This window comes from Mesoplodon mirus, assembly GCF_964341445.2.
Source record: "Mesoplodon mirus genome assembly, chromosome: 10".
Lineage (NCBI taxonomy): Eukaryota > Metazoa > Chordata > Mammalia > Artiodactyla > Ziphiidae > Mesoplodon > Mesoplodon mirus.
Genome location: NC_138986.1, coordinates 38,502,193 through 38,523,818, shown reverse-complemented (window position 1 = coordinate 38,523,818; position 21,626 = coordinate 38,502,193). Strand labels below are relative to the sequence as shown.

The window sequence follows — 21,626 nt, the reverse complement described above, 5'->3', positions numbered from 1 at the left end:
TGCATAACATGTTTTACTTTGAGACTTATAGAGTTTCTGATATAAACCTAAGAATTACAAATTTAGAAAAGTTAGGTTAATGCCAACAGAAAGGTTTATTTTTGTGGGGGGGATACTTATGTTTTCAGTGATATTACAGCAGCACGTGTATAAAATTGCAAAACAAACAAAATAATTCAGAAAAATGCTTTAGTAAAGCTAATGTTATAATTTTTCCTTTAAAAATACTAGCTTTGGCTAAAAAGACAAGAACTTAGAAAGGAATAAAATAAACATTTATTGAGATGCAATGAACCATTCGTTGAGTGAAGGAATGAATAAGAATGTGCCTGTATTCTCAACTAGCTCTAGGTTGGACTTGTGCTTTCACATATAACAATTTTTCCCTTCTGTGTATTCATAATATGAAGATCTTAGAAATAATGGACTCACAGAATAGAGTAAAAAAGGAGTATCCATCCAATGTCCAAATCCCTAGAATCCCTTGTGCAGCCCTCTAGTCTTAGCACTAATAGACAACATCCTTGGGGACAAAGTGGGGTACATTTTATCTTTGGGCTGCTCTGATTGGTAGAAAGCTTTCCCGTATATTTGCCACAGTGTGGTAGGATAGTGAAATGTAATTGAATGGGCTTAAGTCTTTGATGTCACATCCACTTGGAGGCAATTCCTGTCTCTATTATGTAAACACTGAGATGTTAGACTTCCCTTCATCTAGCATCAACTCAGCTTTAAACTGGGAATGATAATTGGTCCTGTACTAAGGAGGAAATTGAGCTAATAATAGGAAAGAGTATCTCTACAGGTTTTCAAAATAATCTATTTCTTTTCATTCTCTGGCTAAATATCTTAAAAGATATCAAGCTTTTGCAGAAAATTCCAATATAAAAATTGTGTTCCTGTATCTTTGTACAAAGTTGATATTTCTCTTATTCTAAATGTTACCTCTTAATACTACTGATAATTGTGTCTAGATATGCCCTGCCATTACAAGTATACATACTACAGTAAGAAACAACAGGGAACCAGTGAAAAACAAGATTCCTCCCCAACCCCTGCCCCCCACCCCTGGTACACACACACACACACTAGAGATCTATGTATTTACTATGAATGAAAATTCTTGCTCAATTATGGCATGTTTACTTAGCACTTTAAAATTTAAAGCATTTACGTTTTGTTACATTTTGGATTAGTTAGATTCGCCTAAAATTTTATGACCCAGACTACATAATTCAGCTGTACACTTATAGTTTTATGATAATATCACCAAAATAGGTCATCCTCATGTTAGGTAAAGAACATCTACCTGACATGTGCATGCTGGCATCTACCTTCTACTACCCACTTTGCGTCTACATTGAATTAATTTCAAGGACCAGTATATAAATAATAAAAATATATACATGATATTAGCTACATTTTATGTAGTCATAGATAAAATGAATCTCGGCATCTCGGCTTCCTCTTTTTACTACTCTCTCATTCTTGACCGTAGTCATGCTGCGAAAGTCTTTTGCAATAAAAGAAATTCTTCTTCCGATATGTACTCAAATATCTTATGAAGGTTTAAGTTGTTAATAGTTTCTATCTCCACATTTCCTAGTTTTCCACTGAAATGTAAGCTTTCTGCTAGATTTCCTACCTGTCCACTTCCTCTGCTGTTAGCAGTAGTGTATACCCACTAGACTTCCTTGCTTTAAAAAAATTGTGCTAATATTAAGCACCAACGTAATTCAGGCACCTCCACATCAACATAGCATTTGAATCTTTACAAAGTTCAAGATTACCTTTTGTCACATTGTGTAATTGAAGACTTTCTTTTCTAGTTGGCACTGTATATAAAGAAAGTGTAAATTAAAATATGAATTTTTAAAGAAAATTTTCATAAAATTTTGGTTCACTTCATCTCTAAGCTTTAGCAACGTGAGAATAATTTAAATGTCGTAAATATTTTCTTGAGGCTTTAAAAAAACTTTCTCTTCTACTAACACCTAACAAAAATGAATGATTGTTTTGTTTGCATAAACAAAGATATAACATAATCAGTGATTTCAGGGTACTGAAATGAATTACAGACCATGGACAATGGGTCATTATGATTAACTGAATTTAGGTATAAACCAGAAGAAAAGTGTCGTCTTTTGTTTTTAACAATCTTTTTAGTATGGCTAAGAATGCTTTCCTCATGACTCGATAGAGTATTTCTCTAATGATTAAGGTCTTTGCAAGTTTTTTAGATAACTACATGGAAATTAGTGATTATCATATTATATTATGTAGTTTACCAAAGAAATAAACCTAATGTTAAGGAAAAAAGCAACTTACAATGCAGCCTCTATCTAGTTGCTCACCAATGACCCAACACATGACTGCATACTGAAGGAGTGGCCTGCCATCCATTGCTCCTTTGACCCTGCCATTACCACATAGCCAGGATTATTGACCAAATTTCTTTTTTTAATCAGACCAGCAATCATCACATACATAAACAAAAGTTTTATTTAAAATTGAAATAAATTTTGACTCAAAATATTTTGACTTCAGGGCCTTTCAATCTTTTAAATATTACCTTTTTCTTCTTTAAGATGTTTCATTTCTGCTTTTTCTATAGAGATAAAATGGTAATTAGAGTCATATACATATTTATTCATAGGTCTTCCTAAGGTTTGGAATTACATATTTTGTAGTCAATATTTACAATTCAGGAGTTATATGAAAAGAACTTTATGGTGTTAATTTAGCAATAATAGGTGGAGTTTGCTTTGAGATCTAAATTCCTGTTCCCTTTAGACATCTAATAATAATGCAATACATACACCCGTTGCATGGGTAAACCCAAAATGAGCTGCAGTTCTGACACATGCTTTAAAATCAGTGTCCATATTTTCATGAATTGCTTTTAAGTAGTATAATTTGTGTAATTACATATTTTTGAATTCCTGTGCTTTTACCACTAATTTGATATACATGTCTTAAGACGTCTTTACCTTTACTTTCCTTTTCAGATTTTTCAATTTTCTTCTTCACTAGAGTGTAAAATAACAAGAAATCATTTGTTTATAAAACATAATTTTCTTACTCAATCTTGGAGTAAATATTTAGAGTTGAAATTTAATCCCATAAGTGAAAGGGGGTCAAGGCTCTACTTTTTCAAGATGTGAAGAAAAAGTCTCCCTCCCATGTGTGAGAACATATGTATTTTTGTTACCCTTGGTTACTTGGCTTTGTAAGGCAGAGCCCCCTCCTTTTGTTTTTGTTTTTTACATGCTTTGAAGTAAAGCTAGAGGAAGCCATGCATTTATTAATAAGTTTAAATGAGTAACAGAAAAAAAATCTAAATTTTTTATTGTTATCTGTAGGAAATGAGAATTTGATCAGTGCTATGGATGCTCGGTAAATAAACTGTTGAGTAAAAAAAATGTAAGAGTCACAACACATCTCTGGGCAAAATGTGGACACATGCTTTTTAAAGCAGAGTTTTGGTTGATTGATGCTTTTCTTCAACTATATTTATCTGACAAGAGTAAGAAGGAAACCAATATTTAATGATGACAATGAAGTATGTAGTGGGAATGTTATATATGTTATTTCATTTAATATTTATAACAAGTCTTTTGGGAAGTCATTATGCCTGGTCTAATAGATGAGGAAACTGAGAATCTGAGCTGTTAAGGTATTTTCCCAAATGTTACACAGCTAGACAGAGACTCAAATTTAAATACTTTTCCCACAAATCTATGTTACCTCCTCTGGGAAAGTAAATATTTACCTGATGCTGTTACTTCTGATGTTTCCTCTTTAGAAAAAAAATAGAAAAAAAGGAAGAAAAATAAAAGGAAAGAATAGTTTTGCTTTTCAGTAGCAGACAACTGAACTTCATCTGCATGTATTTCCTATTAAATTCCAATAATAATGAAAACAGACATATACTCAAAATGGCACAGAGACATACTGGTAACTAATATTTCTGAAAACTGTAGCTAGAATCTATTCTGGAAATAGAACCACTCTACAAATTAATCTTAAACAGTCGATTCATATATGGTAGAAAGAATCAATCTGAAGTTCTTTGGGTGGCTTTCTCAATTACAATTATAAATCTCCATTACATAAACTTTTAACACCATCTGCACATGTGCATGCATGCATTCATTTATTAAATATTTATAAAGCAACTTCATGTATAAGATGTACTGAGTGCAATGGGTGGTGTTGAGAGATGAGATTTTAAAATATCACAAAAGTAAACTCAACTCATGATGACTACAGTCAGAGTAGTGAGACAAAAAATAAAAATGTTATTTGTCTTAGCCTATGATAATGTAGAACCAACCCTTCATTTTGCCCTTTTAGTAAATTCATAGAACAATTATTTTTAAAAATATAACATGTCAGGCTTTGAAGAATATAGCTTTCCTCACAAATCAGTTCAAATGATAATATTTTCTATAAAACTGATACATTTAATTATCAGTCTAATATAACTTTTTTGGAAGCTATTTTCAAAGTTCAAGGAAAACTAGTTAAAATATTTTATAAGAATGAAGATTTAAAATAATGTTTCATAAACTAAACAGTATTTGCCAATAATTATGCTGATATTTCATATTAGTATTCTAGTTTTGACTTTCAGCCCTTAATTTTTGTAATACCCTTCATGTTAGTAACAATTACACAAACTAAATATACTAGAGATTTTTGCCAACCCAAAGGCAACATTTAATGTTTAACGCTGGCATCGAATCCATTCAGAAGAAAATCGTAGATGCATTTCTAAGAAAGCTGTCGTAACACTCTTAAGGAAACAGGTTAGTCCTTGGCATTTAAAAATTTAGGTTCAGCTTCTAGATACACTCTTGATTGATATGCAAATATTTCCCCCCAGGATAATGTCTAGGTCATAATTTTATGTACTAGTTTCATTTTTATGAAATTGCATAAAATTTCATAAATTTTCAAGAATTCCATAAATTGTTGCATTCTTACTACCATGTGAAATGCCAAAATAAAACAGTGATTCTGAAATACTAAAACAACTCACCTTCAGCTTTTGAAAAAATATGAAAATAAAAAGCTAATGTGTTAAGATTAAATATTTGAAGACAGGCACTCTGTGTTCTGAACTTTTTTTTAACCCAGCAGTGATGATAAGAGGAATCTCCAAACTGTGTTTACTCAATACACCCTAACAAAAAACTGAAAGTACAGAAAAGAGAGATGCAACCACCTTTTTTTTTTTTTTTGCACAGGTATTAGTTTTGGTAACTGTGTTAATTACACAGATAATGACAACACAAGTCATTTTAGGCATTTCTTCACATACCCTGGTATAGAGTAATGTATCTAATAGGCAGTCAATAAATACATGTTCAAGGATTAATGAATACAATACACACAAATATTCTTTGTCAGTAAGAATCATTTATATAGGTAATGGTGTAATATCTATTGCATTAATGATATACCATACTAATTTTTACTGCATGTACAATTTAAAGAAACTATAAAATTAAAATTAATTAAATAGCAAATTCTTAAAATTTTAGAATGGTACACTTACTTGGAGTTGGTTTTGGTTTGTCTAAAAAGTAAAGAAGAAAAGAAAGAAAATAAAAGAAAAAGTCAGTGATCATTTTCTAGCTATAGGTAAAATATCAGCCTTTTATATTTCCTAATTCTGTTTGTTTGAGTTAAAATAGGAAAAGGCTAAATTTATATTAAAATGAGCAGTAGGCAATGCATTTTGAGTAATTTTTAAGTCATATTCCAATGAATTCCTCAAAGAAGTTGTAAAGCTTGAAAGTATAGTGTCTTCTTGGTCTCTGCTTATCCCTGCAAAGCCTCATATTTCATTTTATGAAAAATGAATGCTCAGGATAATCTGAACTCCTTACTATTTCTGAATGGCATAAAAGGTATATTCTGCCATGTCTTTTCAGAATACATATTAATATTAATTAATATTAACTATTTAAACTCTTCCAATCCAGTATTTTTTTTTAATTTTTTAAATTTATTTATGGCTGTGTCGGGTCTTCGTTTCTGTGCGAGGGCTTTCTCTAGTTGTGGCAAGTGGGGGCCACTCTTCATCGCGGTGCGCGGGCCTCTCACTATCGCGGCCTCTCCTGTTACGGAGCACAGGTTCCAGACGCGCAGGCTCAGTAATTGTGACTCACGGGCCTAGTTGCTCCGCAGCATGTGGGATCCCCCCAGACCAGGGCTCGAACCCGTGTCCCCTGCATCGGCAGGCAGACTCTCAACCACTGCGCCACCAGGGAAGCCCCAATCCAGTATTTTGAATAAAGAAGCTGACTTTATAAAATCTCAGGAAAGATAAGTGAATGGTGGGTGAAAAACACAAAGCTATACTTTCTAAATACATGATTTCTTTCTCCAAACTACCTTGTCTTCTGAAATTATTAACTAAAAGCATGAGTTATGCAGTTTTACATGTAAATAGTCATAGAAAACTAGACAACATTTCATCATGATTGCGAAGAATTTGAATCATCCAAAATTAGGTCAACTAATTCATTAATGGTGGGAATAAAAATTAATATAATTTTTTAAAGAACAATTAGGGATGTCCATAAATATTACATTGAATGTATCATTGCACTCAAAAAAAATTACTAATTTTACCCCAAAGATAAATTTACAAAACTAGACAGGTAGGTATATTTTTTATTGTATATCATTAAAGAAAGCTTGTTAGATAACTTAAACATAGGTCAATCAGAGACTAGTTAACTGTATACAACTGTACAATAGAATACTATTAATGAAGAAATACTTTATGTACTGATATAAAAAGATCTTCAAAAATACATTCTTAAATAGAAAAACCTAGGGACAAAGTTATTTATAGTATGTCATGGTTTGTGTAAAAAAACTGGGAATATATATATATATATATATATATATATATATATACATATATATATATATATAATTCGTATATATGTATGTTTATATGTCTTTTATATATATTGCTAGAAGGAGACATTAAAAAATAACAATGATTACCTATCAGACATTTTTGGATATTTTGGGAATGGGAACTGGTAGAATAGGAAAAAAGAGGAGAGGGAGGGGTATTTTCACAGTTAGCCTCCTATATGCCTTAGTGTTGAACCATGCCAAGTATTATACATTTTTTAAATTGAATAATAGTTGTAAAAGTATTAAGCTATTATAGAATGGGATAACTTCTATTTTAAGCAATTAAACCAAGTTGAAATTCATGATTAGTTTTCAGTGAAATCTTATATGTGCAATTTGACAGGATATTTTACAGTATATAAACAGTGAATCAACATTACCAGTATGAAAATGATATTAATATTGACATCAGTGAAATACTGAATATTTTGGAAGGGTCTTATGAACCATGAAGGCAAATACTATTTTGTTAATACTGCTGTATTATAATAGAATGCTTAGCAATCCATATATATTGGTTATAATATTTAGGAAAATGTTTATCAGCACTATCACAGCCCTTATATTAGATAAACTAGATTCTACCACAAAACCACAAGACTAAACATTACCAGGAAATAAAATGAAAGGTACTTATACGTTTTGCTTTAATTTTCAAGTTTAATAAAAATAGTGAATTAGGTCAGAATATAAACCAGAAAGGCAAAAACACCTGTTTTTATAGATGGAGATTCTTTTTCTTGATGTTCAGCTTTTTCTAGAGAGAAATCAAAATTAACTGACACTCTGTAGATTGTTTGCATAGCAAGCAATTTAGTATTTACATATTTGCAGGTGATCCTCAGCATGCCTCCAAAGCCATTTGCATGTAACTTGGAACACAGAAAGCATATTACCATAGAAACACATTATAAACAAGGTCAGGTTCATTCTCAGGACATCCTGTAAGATACTTCAAAGGCGCTAGCCCTCTTAGGGCCATGTGGTATAAGAAGAAGATAGAATATGACAAAAAGGAGAATAATAATAAGAGGATTTTTCTTTCTTTGCTGAAGGTTGAATCATTCTTTGAGCATATTTCAAACCAGATGACATTTACCTTTGGCATTTTACAAGCTCCCTTTTTACCTCTCTGACTCCTACTTCCTTTCTTGTCTCATCAGAAGCAATTTGGTGCTGGTCAGAAGCAATTTGGTGCTAGTCATTGGTTTCTTGTTGAAAATGTAACCTAGACTTGCCTTATTCCAAAAGTGCAACACTTTGTATTTTCATTTTTCTGGAACACCCTCTCTTTTCAGGTTCAGTTAGAACTCTCACAGATGAATCTCAAGTAAATCTAGGACATGACGACTGTAATCAAAATGTGGAATTGATATTCTTCTCAGCCCTTTGAAAAATATTTGAATTAAAGTAAATTTTAAATCTCTCTCTTTCACCAAAAGTGGAATTTCAAATAAAGTTATATAGGGTAGGATATTCTGAATGGAGTTGAGAATATTTGGAAATACAGCAGATCATTGCCAAGTGTTAGTTCTTACTAATCACTTCCAGGTTTAGTCCTCCTGAACTGTTCTGGTTTACCTGTCCTTTCCTTCCCTCATCCTGAATTTGGAGGTTCTCTGAAATCACTATTATTTCCTCCCCATCATCTTGCACCAACAATGAAGTAAGTGGGGAGATGTGGGATCTATGTTGTCATAAGGTTTAATTGGATATTTGTAAATTAGGGATTGATAGCATTCAAGAATGAACGTCCATGAACTTAAGTTGTATAAATTCTAGTGTTAAATAAGCATGCACAATAAAAGAAGCCAATATTCAAGTTATTAAACTGTCATAATAACACTGCAAAAGTATAATAAATTAAAGTAAAAATAATATAAAATATATGTTCAAAATACATGCAATAGGTTCTGGGAGGTGATTATGTTCTTTTTAGCTCCATATATTTTGCCATATCTCCTGAATCACTAACATGACCTCCTAACTGGTCTCACCAAATTCATCTTTGGACCTTGTCAATTCATTTTTCATACATGAACCAGAGAATATTTGACAAAAGCCACTCATATCTTCATCCAAGCCTCTGTTTCACAAATATATGTATGAACCAATATCACAATTTTGACACAATTTTGGACATATTTACTACCTGCGACAGTGGGCAAATATTCACACTTTTCTGAGCCCAATAGTCACCTTTTAAACTCTCTACACCAGTAACATCTGTATGACTCCTGAACAATAAAATGGACAATCTTTAAAATCTATACTCATGAGAAAATTCCATGATTTTAATAAACAAATGGCAAAACGTTTATAATTCATAAAATTATGAATAACATTAATACCAAAAACTACCTACCATATAATTAATGCTGCTTATAGGAAACAAATTAAAAACAGTATGTGGTTCATAACACCAAAAATTGTATATCATTTCATTTTCCTTTGTTATTCATTATGTATCCTTAAAAGATTGCCCATTTACCCTAATTTCTTAGTGTTATTTTATAGCCTGTATGGACTCACTCTTTTAGTATTAATAATAGTGACACAACTTCCAAAGATTTCTTTTGTATAATTATACTGAATTATTAATTAGTAGTGAAAGATAAAGATGTTAAATCAAAGCTGTAGCAATAACGTTAATTTATCACCTATAGAGGTACTTTAGCCTTGGGCAATGCTAAAAATAACAATTGGGAAAAAAAAAAAACCCGAGCAAATTGTTAAAGTTAAATGGCCAAGCGATACTTTCCAGATTTTATTTTCATCTCTTACTTGTTGGTTTGGGTTTGACTGTGGAGAATGAAAGAAAGCAAATGGCATATGATGAATACAAACCATGGAAAAAAGTAACTCTTTAGCATTTGTATTTATTCTTTCTTCATTTTAAGTTCTCATCTTATCTTAAACTTAATCCATTCTCTCTGAACACTATTATTTCACTGTCAGCAAATACGTTAAACACGCTGCTTATTGAAAAACTAAGACGCACAAAATTTTATGTAAAATTTGAAACAATCTATATATTTGGGACACAAATACATTGGGCTAGCTTCTTCATAATCTCCAAATACCCATATAACTAACTGAGATGCTTAACACTTTAGGGTGCAAATTAGAGGAATGTTAACTAAAATTATGAGCTAAGGCAATGACTGGAATAGAGTACAATGGTTGTATGGGGTAATGTGAAAATAGGGTTTCTTTCTCATGAAATATAGTCTATAATTTCTATAAATAATTAGTTATCTCCTGAAATCTATTATATTTTCCTCTGAGAACTGTATTCAAATCCCAATTATCATGATTATCTCAGTTAAAAGGAAGAAATTACTTCACGGGCTTTTTCCCTTGGAATGATTTTTAGTAAGAAATGGGACTCCATTCATGGCAGAGGTAGGTAGGATTTCCATCTTGGGATCAAATGGAGGAGATACAGTGTTTCAAGATGTCAGTTGAGATGGAGACTTAATTTTGTTCATCCTTTTAGGAAATAACTTCAGAATTTCAAGAGTGTGTACACTCCTTTTTTTTTCTCACATGAAATGATGCTTTGATATTTTTGCTTTGATATTATATGTTCTATTGATCATTCTTCAAGGCAGATTTTAAAAAGTTACACAATCATATGTCTCTGCGGAGTTCTCATGAATGGAAATTATTCCATCTAATACATGAACAGCAGACAGTTTCAAATATCTGTGATTTTAAAATTTGAGAAAATGTGTTTTGAAAGTGAGATTAAACACCTAAAAATAGTACATGATAATCAATGCATGACATAAATTTCCTTGTGAATTATCTGTAAGCTTAGGTCAATCACACTTTAAAAAACTAAAGTATGTCACTCTAGTTTTCCACTGTTAATTTTTACTGAGTATAACTTTTAGTTATTTACAAGAATCAAGAATCTTAGCATTTATGGCACTAAGAGCACACATACTTCAGTAAAGATGTGTGTGTCTGTGTTTGCTCACGTGTGGGTGTGTGCCAACATAACATAAAACTGATACATAGAAGAAAAATCTAAAATAGTTCATTTACCTGTTTTTTCTACTGTGATAGCTTTTGCCTGCTTGACAACTTTTTCATCTGTGATAAGAAAAAATTTTAATGCAAGTGGAAATTTTAAATGTATCAGTACAAAACAGTGACACATTCCAACCTTGATATTTTGTATTTTCTTTGAAATAACACCAATACTGAGACAAGCTTAGCTGTTTTCTCAATAAAACAGCAAGTGATATCTTTTATTCAAATTGTATGGGAGCACACACAAAAAAAATTGTCCAGCTGCATATGTCCTTTGCAGCTTTCTTGCCATAAAAGTTTTCCTAATTCAAATGGTCCCCTAACCCCTAACCAAAGTATACTCTATCCTTTGCCTTCACTGTACTTCACTGTATTTATCTACACTGAAGTACACATAAAACATGTATTCCCTTTTCATTATTGAATAAGAATAGGAAGAAACAAGGTTTTATCTTTCTTGAGCAAGATACCTTCCTGAGAACCCAGGATTAGCCTGGCAACCCAAGTTTTTATGTTGCAAAGCTGGGGAAGGGCAAAGGTGGTACATTTATGGGATGTCTTCTGTGCTGTATGTTTTTGTAGACATAGTCAAATAGATTTGGGTCAAAGTAGAGGGATTAGTAAAATGATTCTATATAAAATTAAACTTTTCAAGTATTCAGCAGTGAGAATGAATCAGTTAGTCAAATATCCTAATTAGAAAGTTTCACTGGGAAACAGAATTTAGAGTATGAATGTGACCACTGAAATAAAAGAAAGATGTGGCTAGAGGGCAATGCCTTTGTTATACACTCAGAGACTAAATTCTCTCCTTCTCTCAGTATTTCACCTCAGAAATGGTTGATATTTAGGACAGAAAAGGAAGTAACAGGGTTTACAATTCATTATATCAGGAGGTTCTAAAAGTTGTTTCTAAAGTTTTGCTTATGTTTATACAGACTGCTTTTCTCACCTCCCCATAGTCTGCTTCTGCTTTATTTATTTCTATGGTTTCTGTTGCTGGTGTCTCATATTCTTTAAAGCATATACAAGTAAAATCAAACTGACTCAAATCCATTGAAAACAGATTGTATAAAGTAAAATTTTAAAAGTATAAGCAAAAAGTTTCCTAAGATACGTTTAAAGAAAGTATGCTTTAACCTTTGTAAAGATTCTGGCCTAACTATATTCACAACATCAGGGAAACAATAAAGGACAATACTCTACAGAACAACTGGGGCTTGACACAACCACAAATTTAAATTCATATTTAATTGGCTTAAATTAAAATTTAAATAAAGTTTCTATTCTTAAATAAAAACTAAGTATTAAGCTGGTCTTGGTAATTTCTCTATTTCTCCTTATGAGCAAAGCCCATTGGCTTACCTCTACTTTCTACAAAATGTAGGACCAAGAATAAGAAGAGGAAGGAAAGAAGAAGGATGAAGGGAAGCAGGAGGAAATATTGATTTCCTTTTCTTGGGATTTTTGGAATTCAAGATGATCATGTTTGAATGAGCCATTCTGAATTACAAGCTTTCTAGTGATGTCTTGTCCCAAACAGAACAAAACAAAATGAAATATAGAGACCATTCATCTGAATGCTGGCAAAGATGGTCTTTGTGCTAAGCTAAGTCTCTGATGGGAAGGGATCACGAGCTATGTAGTTATATCTGGCAGGTCAAGTTCTCAGCATGAACTATGAACCATCCCTAATAACTTTAGATTTGACTCTAAGCTCATCATCCTGTTAAAACTAGAACATTGAGAGACAATTTGATACTATTGTACAAATAACACCTGCAAAATACCTGGTTTACCATGAGAAACAGTCTTTTCTGGTTTCACTATGTCTTGTTCTGAAAATAATAAAAAGAAAATCTTTTCAGATATTTAGAAGCTTTATAAATTAACATATGGCGAATTTTCTGTGATGAGGTCCAGTGATTTGTTTAGTAGAAAAAAAATTGACAGATTTCAACAAATGTGTCCATGGAGAAAAACTGTTCCTTAATTTTCATGTCATTTCATGTAGTTTAAATAAAAAAACTTAAAGGTTTTGGTTGCATGAAAACAATATACAAAGAATTCTTATTTACATTTAAGCACCTATAATTTCCAAAGCATAGGCTGTAATAAAGTATAAATACTGAGGCATAGATTGCAAATATGTATTATTAAAGATATTTAAGTTTTTTGTAAAAATTCTATATCAACTTTATAGAAAAAATTCAGATACATACTGTGTATTTGAGCTTTTTCGGATGAAGCTAGAAAATAAACATTCAAAATTATAAAAATTTCAATTAAATCACCTGCAAAATTGTAGTATTTAATAATAATAAATGAAAGTTTTAAATATTACTAGGCCTAAATAGAAGTTTTAAATGGTATTGGGTTTCTGATTAAAAAAAAGAGGTAAAATGCAAAGTGTTCATATCTGGTAACACATACTCTTCTGCAGCAAATAAATGTACTCAGGAAAATAAATAATAAGATAGTAGTTAGGCATTTTTAAGCCTTGATACACTAAAAAGATACATTATTTACAAGAAAAACTAGAATCAAGCTTATGATCAGTTGTCAGGTAAGCTCTGGTAAGAATTAAAGGAATAAGATAGTATTGTATATACATCTAGACTTGGATTCTTGAATTTGTTTTTATTTAAGAATCCTGTTACATAATTTTTTTTTTTTGCGGTACGCGGGCCTCTCACCATTGTGGCCTCTCCCGCCACGGAGCACAGGCTCCGGACGCACAGGCTCAGCGCCATGGCTCACAGGCCCAGCTGCTCCGCGACATGTGGGATCTTCCCGGACCGGGGCACAAACCCGTGTCCCCTGCATCAGCAGGAGGAATCTCAACCACTGCATCACCAGGGAAGCCCTACATAATTTTCTATAATGAAGGAATAGCATCCATAGAGCCTGAGGGTTTTGTTGACTTGCCTCAGGTGAGTAATTAGTTGGTACCAGAACTAGGACTTACACATTAAATAGCAGTGTAAACTTGGAAAGATTGCCCTTATTTTAGATCAATGTTGCCTCTTAATAAAATGATTGTTAGTCTGGGACAATCTCTTAGTGATATCACCCAGGGTTTTTTTTTTGTTTTTTTTTTTTTTTGCGGTATGCGGGCCTCTCACTGTTGTGGCCTCTCCCGTTGCGGAGCACAGGCTCCGGACGCGCAGGCCCAGCGGCCATGGCTCACGGGCCCAGCCGCTCCGCGGCATATGGGATCCTCCCAGACCGGGGCACGAACCCGTATCCCCTGCATCGGCAGGCGGACTCTCAACCACTGCGCGACCAGGGAGGCCCTCACCCAGGGTTTTGAGTAAACCAGACCTGGGCACAATTCTAGCTCCAATATTTATTAACGTGAAAATCTTGGAAAAATAACTTTCTAAACTTGGTCTATTGAACTGTTTCCACAGATATGAAACATGGGTAATAATTGTCATGTTGCATGTCTCTCCTAGTGATGGGATGAAAATGGAATCTTACGCTATTCCTCAGCTCTAGAAGATGCTTGGTAAGTTCTTGTCCTTTTTCCCTTCAAATCTCAGTAGCCTATGATTTCATGATTTTATAACTCTGGTGTGTTATCAGAAATAAACCCACAGATTAAACATGATTATACTAGGCTTTGAAGAACTCCAAGAAATGTCTCCTGAAACCTGGAGTCTCTGCTGAGGTTCACTTAAAGCCATATTCTAGATGTTTTTGCCTATGGAATATTCCCATTCTCACCTAATCCAGTAGTGTGAAACCATATTGAGCAATGGAGTAGGGAAAATAATGAGGATCTGGGAGACTCTGTGTAACTCCCCATTGGTGGGTAGTAAGCCTTTTTTAGTAATAAAATAACAGCAACATTAGCTCTGTGACTAAGAATAAAAATATTGTTACCTGGCTTTGCTTCCTTTTTAACTTGCGACTCTGAAGGGGAAAACAAAAGATAGAAATTTTTAAATCTGAAAAAATAAACTAGAGCACAAATTCATTTTTGGACACTATTTTATTTCTTTTACCATAATTTGAAAAAGCAGAATTTTAGTAAAAATTATTTTAGTTTCCTACTGGCCTGCCAGCACTGGACTATTGACACACAGTAGTTAAAATCATGATATGTACTTGTCTGTCACTAAGTTATTGCTACTGCTAATGGATTTCAACATGAATTTTCTGTTTTCTCAAGATTATTGTTGTGGAGAATAGTTCTAATGTCCACATAAGATAAATGACTTGATGATAGGTGTTGGAAGAGTTTTTCTTAAATATATGTAATTGTGGTTCAGAAATTTAGACCATGTTATGGCTTGAATTGTGTGCCACAAAAAAATATTTGAAGCCCTAGTAGAAAATAACTCAGAATGTGACCTTATTTGGAAATAGGATTATTTGCAGATGTGATTAGTTAAGGTAAAATGAGGCCACACTGGAGTAGGGTGGGCCCTTAATCCAATCTGACTGGTGTCCTTATAAGAAGAAAAAAGACACAGATAGAGACACACCAGAGAAGATGGCTGTGTAATGACGGAGGCAGAGATTGGAGTGAGCCAACTACAAGCCAAGGAACACCAAGGACTGCTGACAAACACCAGAAGCTAGAAGAGATAAGGAAACATTGTCCTCTACAGGTTTCAAAGGGAGTGTGGCTCTGCTTCTATCTTGACTTTGGACTTCCATCCTCTAGAACTGTGAAAAAATCAATTTTTGTTGTTTTAAGCTATAATAATTAGTTAAGGTGTGGTTATATGGGGGTAGAGAGGATCCTTAATCTAGTAGGACTGGTATCCTTAAAGAAGAAGAGAAAACATACAGAGATAAAGACAATGGGAGAAGAGGTTCATGTGATGATAGAGGCTGAGATTAGAGAGATGCCTCTTCAAGCCTAGGAATACCAAGGATTGCTCACAAACACCAGAAGCCGAAAGAGGCAAGAAAGGATTCTTCCCTACACCTTACAAGGGAAACATGCCCTGCTGGCACTTTGATTTTGAATGTCTAGTTCCCAGAACTGTGAGAGAATAAATTTCTGTTGTTTTTAGCCACCTAGTTTCTGGTATTTTATTACAGCAGCCCCATAACACCAATTGTATAATTGGGAGACATGAATCAAAATTTTAACTGTTTTTAAAATCATTGCTCTGTTTTCTTTTAAAAAACTGTTTACTGCCTGCTATAGCCCTCAGAAATGTTCATCTGACTCAGGAGCCCCCCAAAAATAGAAGAGTGTGGGCAGCTTTTTTTCTGACAGAATGTCTGTGTTCTGTAATAATCAGCGAAAAATAGTCATTTGTTTCTTCTGAACTATATAAATTTCTCAGCGGTTTCACTTTGTAAATAGGGTTTTTTTTTTTCTAGGAACAGGTAGTATAGCTAAACATATGTTACGTTTGTTTTATTTTAAAAAGTTGTTCAAGAATAAAATTTTAGTATAATATTTGCACTAGAACACATTTGCAAAAAAGTATGCTATTCATTATAAATATGGAAGGAAATGTACATACCTGGCTTATCTTCCTTTTTTATTTGTGGCTCTAAAAACGAGTAAACATTAGTAATAACGATTATATAAAAATATTTATTTCCTGTACTCATGCATATTTCTTTTACATATTATTGTTCTTTAATCTTCCATATTAATTGTCTTCTTATGATTGCAGCAGATTAATACACACACAACTAAAAGTTCCTCATTACCAATCACAATAAGAATTTTTGAGAAAAACTGGAAACATGAACTAAGATTTTTAATGAGAAGTTAATGAAATCATACCCAGTGAATGAAGTATAAAGGAAAATATCAGCATAGAAAATTCTCAGAAAAACAAGTAAGATAACCAGCACATTATCTGCACAAAATAGTTAAACCTTTGACTTTATGCAAAATACACTCAACAATAGAATCAGAGGATGAGTAAAGCAGGCATTTAATATTTGTTTTTTGTTATTGGCATGTATAACATACGTGGAGACTTGGGCTTGACTTCTTTGCCTAGAAAAAATTTAAAAATTATTAAAAACTGAGTCTTTCCATTGCTATTGGATCAACATTGTATATGGTAGAATATTATATATTTGAAAATCAAACACTATAGAACCCAACTATCTTTCTTTATTGAAATTTTTACAGGATATGTAATTTAATGTCCAAGCCAAGTTACTAATTGAAAAATCATTTAAAACAATAACAGTTTAATTTCATTGCACCATTAAAAAATTTGCTCACAAACTCATGTGCAATGTTAACTGTTTAATCTAATGTTAAGATGGAACATACAATTTTATTTTGAGAATTACTTTTAGCCTTTCATTAACCAAGATGAAAAATTCAAGACTACTGTTTTCATTTCCATTAACATTATCAATATGTTATCTGTCCCAGTATAATACATTAAATAGCGACTGCTGCTGAATCTGGAATTCTTGATGACCCAAAATATACCATATGCTTTTATTGCATATTGGAGTCCTAGTTCAGGGGTTGGCAAATTTTCTCTGAAAGTTCAGATATATATATATTTTTACTTTGGAGCCATATGATCTCTGTTGCAATTATTCAGCTCTGTTGTTGTAGCACAGAGCAGCCATAACCATTATGTGAATGAATAGAAATGGCTGTGTTCCAATAAAGCTTTACTTACAGAAGCTGGTGGCCAGTCTGCAGGCCATGGTTTGCCAACATCTGCCCTATCCACAGTAAATTTTAACTTTCTTTCTTTTTTATCTCAACAAAGACCTTAACAGTAAACAAAGCACCTTTCTTTGATTCTGAATTCCTAGATTAATAACATCCAGTACCTTTCCATAACTGCTCTACTAAAATTCTTAAGAATGTTACCTTTACTTGTTTTTTCCATTTATTAACTCCCATTTAATCATTAATTCACTATCATCTAGCTTCTATTCCCAACATTATATTTATCAGGCATCTCTGGTCACTAACTAATTACCCCTTACTTTCCAGTATCAATGAACATATGTAACTATGTTGATCACTTTCTTCTTTTTAAATTCCTATTCATTTGGCTTCTGGGAAGGATGTACATAATATACTCTACTGTAATAAGATAAACATTTATACCATCCTCTTCATTGTCAAAAGTGTCCTAGTGACTTTCACTTTTAGCTAAATAAAATAGCAAGAACCTGATTAGTTTTCACACTTGAAACTATAGGAAATAGAAAAAACTATATAAAACATGGTTTTAAAGATATTGGACATCACACAATAAAGGACAGTGATTTTTAAGTAATGAAAAACAAATGAGGGGCACTCTATGATTATCCCAGCTTAATGCCTTAAGAGAACTGAAGGCTGTTAGTGCAGGAATAGAGCTGATTTGATGAGATTGAACTGGGAGTCTTGAGAGACCAAGACAGCGAGAGATCAGTGGTCAGAGTAATATAAAGTAGGAAGCTAAAGAGATTAGAAAGAGGGAGAAAAAAAGATTTTAAAAAGTTTGGAGAATTTGTGGAAGGCTCCCTCAAGTCTTCAGATGAGCACTGCCAGGCTATGTGCACAACGAAACTACTTAAGGTAGAGAAAGAAATAGTAATAATACTGTAGCAGTTTATAGTAAGTGTTGATGTTGGGTAGTGTCAGTCCTTCAGCTCTGTTCTTTTTTTTTTTGGTTTTGTGTTGGCTATTCTGGGTGTTTTCCCAATCCATGTAAACTTTAGAATCACTTAGTCAACATCCACGAAATAACTTGCTGAGATTTTGATGGAAATTACAATGTATCTATAGATCAAGTTGGGAAGAACTGACATCTTAATGTTGAATCTTCTACTTCACAAACATAGAATATCTCACCATTTATGTAGAGATTTTTATTCCTTGATTCTTTTTTTTTTTTATCAGAGTTTTCTTCCCTTCACTTTTTATTTGGCTAATTTCTATTTAGGGCTCAGCTATCTCTTCCTCAGAAAGCATTTTCTGATATGGTTGGACAACTTTTCCCCTTTATGTGCCAACATTATTTTTGTGATATCTTGATCATTGTTTTTTGATATCTTATTCACAATATACTGTAAATATTAACTTAAGTGAATACCTTCCCTTCTATACTGTGAGATATTTGAGAACAGAGATCATGTTTATCCATCATTGAATCCAGAGAGCTGGTGCAATACATGGTTACGTGATAGGCACTCAATTATTGTTTGTTCATTAGATAAATAAATGAAATAATTAATGAAAATAAGAGAAGGTAAATAAATGGAGAAGTTGAGTCAATGAATGTAGGAGAATATGTGAATTCAGAAATTACATTAGAACACAAAAAAAATGTTAAAATTACTACAGGCTTTCTTTGAATTGACATGACTATTCACCTCTCAGCTTTCTGGTACCCAGACAAAGATAAAATGTGCAATCAGTTATACAATTCACACTGTTTTAAGTTGTAAGCAAATAAGTTGTTTAAGAGAAGCACAACAATTCTTGGTAATATTACCTGAGATAAATTTGTTTTATGGGTTCTCAGAAAAAAAAACTGTAATGCAGTATAATGTAGCAGATAACATCTTCAACAATAGCCCTACCCTAATTATGTAACAGTTTTCATAAGACTCTACCTACTGCTCTCAACATGGACCAAGCACAGTTCAATAAGAGAACATACACACACACACCACACACACAAATTGTGTACAAATATAAGGATGCTCAGTTATGCTCTTCAAACCCAACCAGGTTAAGAAAATCTTGACTTAAAAGTTCTGCTAATTCCTACAATCAGGTTGTGATAGATACTGGATAACTATCTATTCCCACAAATCTGTTCAATAATGAAATCTGGGTTTCAGAGCTGGTTCTTCATGTGCCCTCCCATATATACTTATTTCCAAGTTTAATTTCAATTGCAGTCCTCTAACAACTGTCTAATTATTCTGCTGTTCTCCTGTATTCTGTGCTATGGTTTTAATGTGTCCCCCTATCAGAAATGTTGCAGGGCTTCCCTGGTGGCAGAGTGGTTGAGAGTTCACCTGCCGACGCAGGGGGACGCGGGTTCGTGCCCCGGTCCGGGAAGATCCCACATGCCGTGGAGCGGCTGGGCCCGTGAGCCATGACTGCTGAGCCTGCGCGTCCAGAGCCTGTGTTCCGCAACGGGAAAGGCCACAACAGTGAGAGGCCCGCGTACTGCAAAAAAAAAAAAAAAAAAAAAAAGAAAAGAAAAAAAGAAATGTTGCAGTCCTAATACTCAGTACCGCATAAATGTGATCTTATTTGGAAATAGGGTCTTTGCAGATATAATTAAGTTACATGAAGTCATTAGGCTGGGCCCTAACCCAGTATGACTGGTGTCCCTATAAAAGGAGGAGAAGAGACACAGAAATGGACATGCATAGAGGGAAGATGATGTGAAGATACAGGGAGAATACCATGTGATGACAAAGGCAGAGATTGGAATGATTCACCTAGAAGCCAAGGAACACCAGGAATTTCCAGCAAGACCAGAAGCTGAGAGAAAGGCATGGAACAGATTCTCTTCCAAAACCCTCAAAGAGAACATAGTCCTGCCTAAACCTTGATTTTGGACTTCTGGTCTAGGGAACTGTGAGAGAATAATTTTCTGTTTTAAGCCACTCATTTTCTGGCATAGTTACCACAGCCCTAGGAAACAATACAATACTTTAATCCAATCCACCATTGTTTCTGTTTGTAATTACCAAGAACATCCAAACTGGTCATGCAAACATAGGCTTTTTTGCATCGTTCTTTCAATTCTGAAGCCAGAGAGATTTTCTAGGATGCCTGTCTGGTTATTTCAGATATCACATCTCAGTGTAAATCACGTACTGCCTTTATTAACTCCAGCTGCCTCTGCCTGCTCTATAAGGCTACTGATGAATCTAATTGTTGCATATCTCATCACCCTCTTCTGTACTATTTTGTACTCTATGTTCAAGTTATACTGAAGTATTGTATTTCTAAAAAACATCTTAAGGTCTCTTTTTCTTCTGGGATGTCTTAAATGTTTATCTCTCTGTCTAGAACATTCTTCCTCCTTCTTCATCTGGCTAAATCCCATTTAGTATTCAGACTAGCTCTGGGGTTTGTGGTGAAGTTGGGTGCTCACTTCACTCTCCTTCTCCCATGAGGATGGTGTCTTTTTCTGAGCTGGGCTGCCTGGGCTTGGGGAAGGGGAATGGCGGGAATGCGGATCTATTTTTCCTACTCTCCTCAGTGTGTCTTTACTTATTTCTTTGCTTCACCCAGGTGTTTTAAGACCTCATCTGGAATACCTGACTCTTGTGAAGGTATTTGCATGCACAAAGAGTTGTTCAAATGGATATGTCTTGGGAGGAAATGAACACTGGAAATTCCTATATCACCATCTTGCTAATGTCAGTCCTAAATATTCTTTAGCTCTTTTATATTCCTAGTTTCATGATCTTATACATTCAGTTGTGAGAGTATATCACATCAGTTTAAAATCTGATGAAACTTCACAGGCAAACATATCTGCAGATACATGAATGAATAAAGTGTATGTAAATGTTTGTTTATACATGGTCTAAGACTATATATTTCCTAAGGTCCATATTTAGGCTGCAATAAACATAAGGACAAGTGTAGAATGTTTGTTGGAGGATAATTCTGGAAAGGCAGTAGTTCTCAAACAACAGCATCACCTGGGAACTTAAAA

The 21,626-nt window shown here is 33.5% G+C and overlaps 1 protein-coding gene across 1 annotated transcript in view; it reads right to left on the bottom strand.

Annotated features, from left to right (window-relative positions):
* The window catches only part of TRDN (triadin), a gene marked incomplete at both ends in the record, with an annotated part of 300,072 nt that overhangs the window by 17,097 nt on the left and 261,349 nt on the right, over positions 1 to 21,626 (bottom strand). Inside the window, 9 exon segments of the mRNA XM_082633775.1 lie at positions 1,791 to 1,835; positions 2,573 to 2,608; positions 2,991 to 3,029; positions 5,564 to 5,584; positions 10,999 to 11,046; positions 12,777 to 12,824; positions 14,875 to 14,904; positions 16,479 to 16,508; positions 16,940 to 16,966. Coding sequence (XP_082489901.1) covers positions 1,791 to 1,835; positions 2,573 to 2,608; positions 2,991 to 3,029; positions 5,564 to 5,584; positions 10,999 to 11,046; positions 12,777 to 12,824; positions 14,875 to 14,904; positions 16,479 to 16,508; positions 16,940 to 16,966 — 324 coding nt within the window.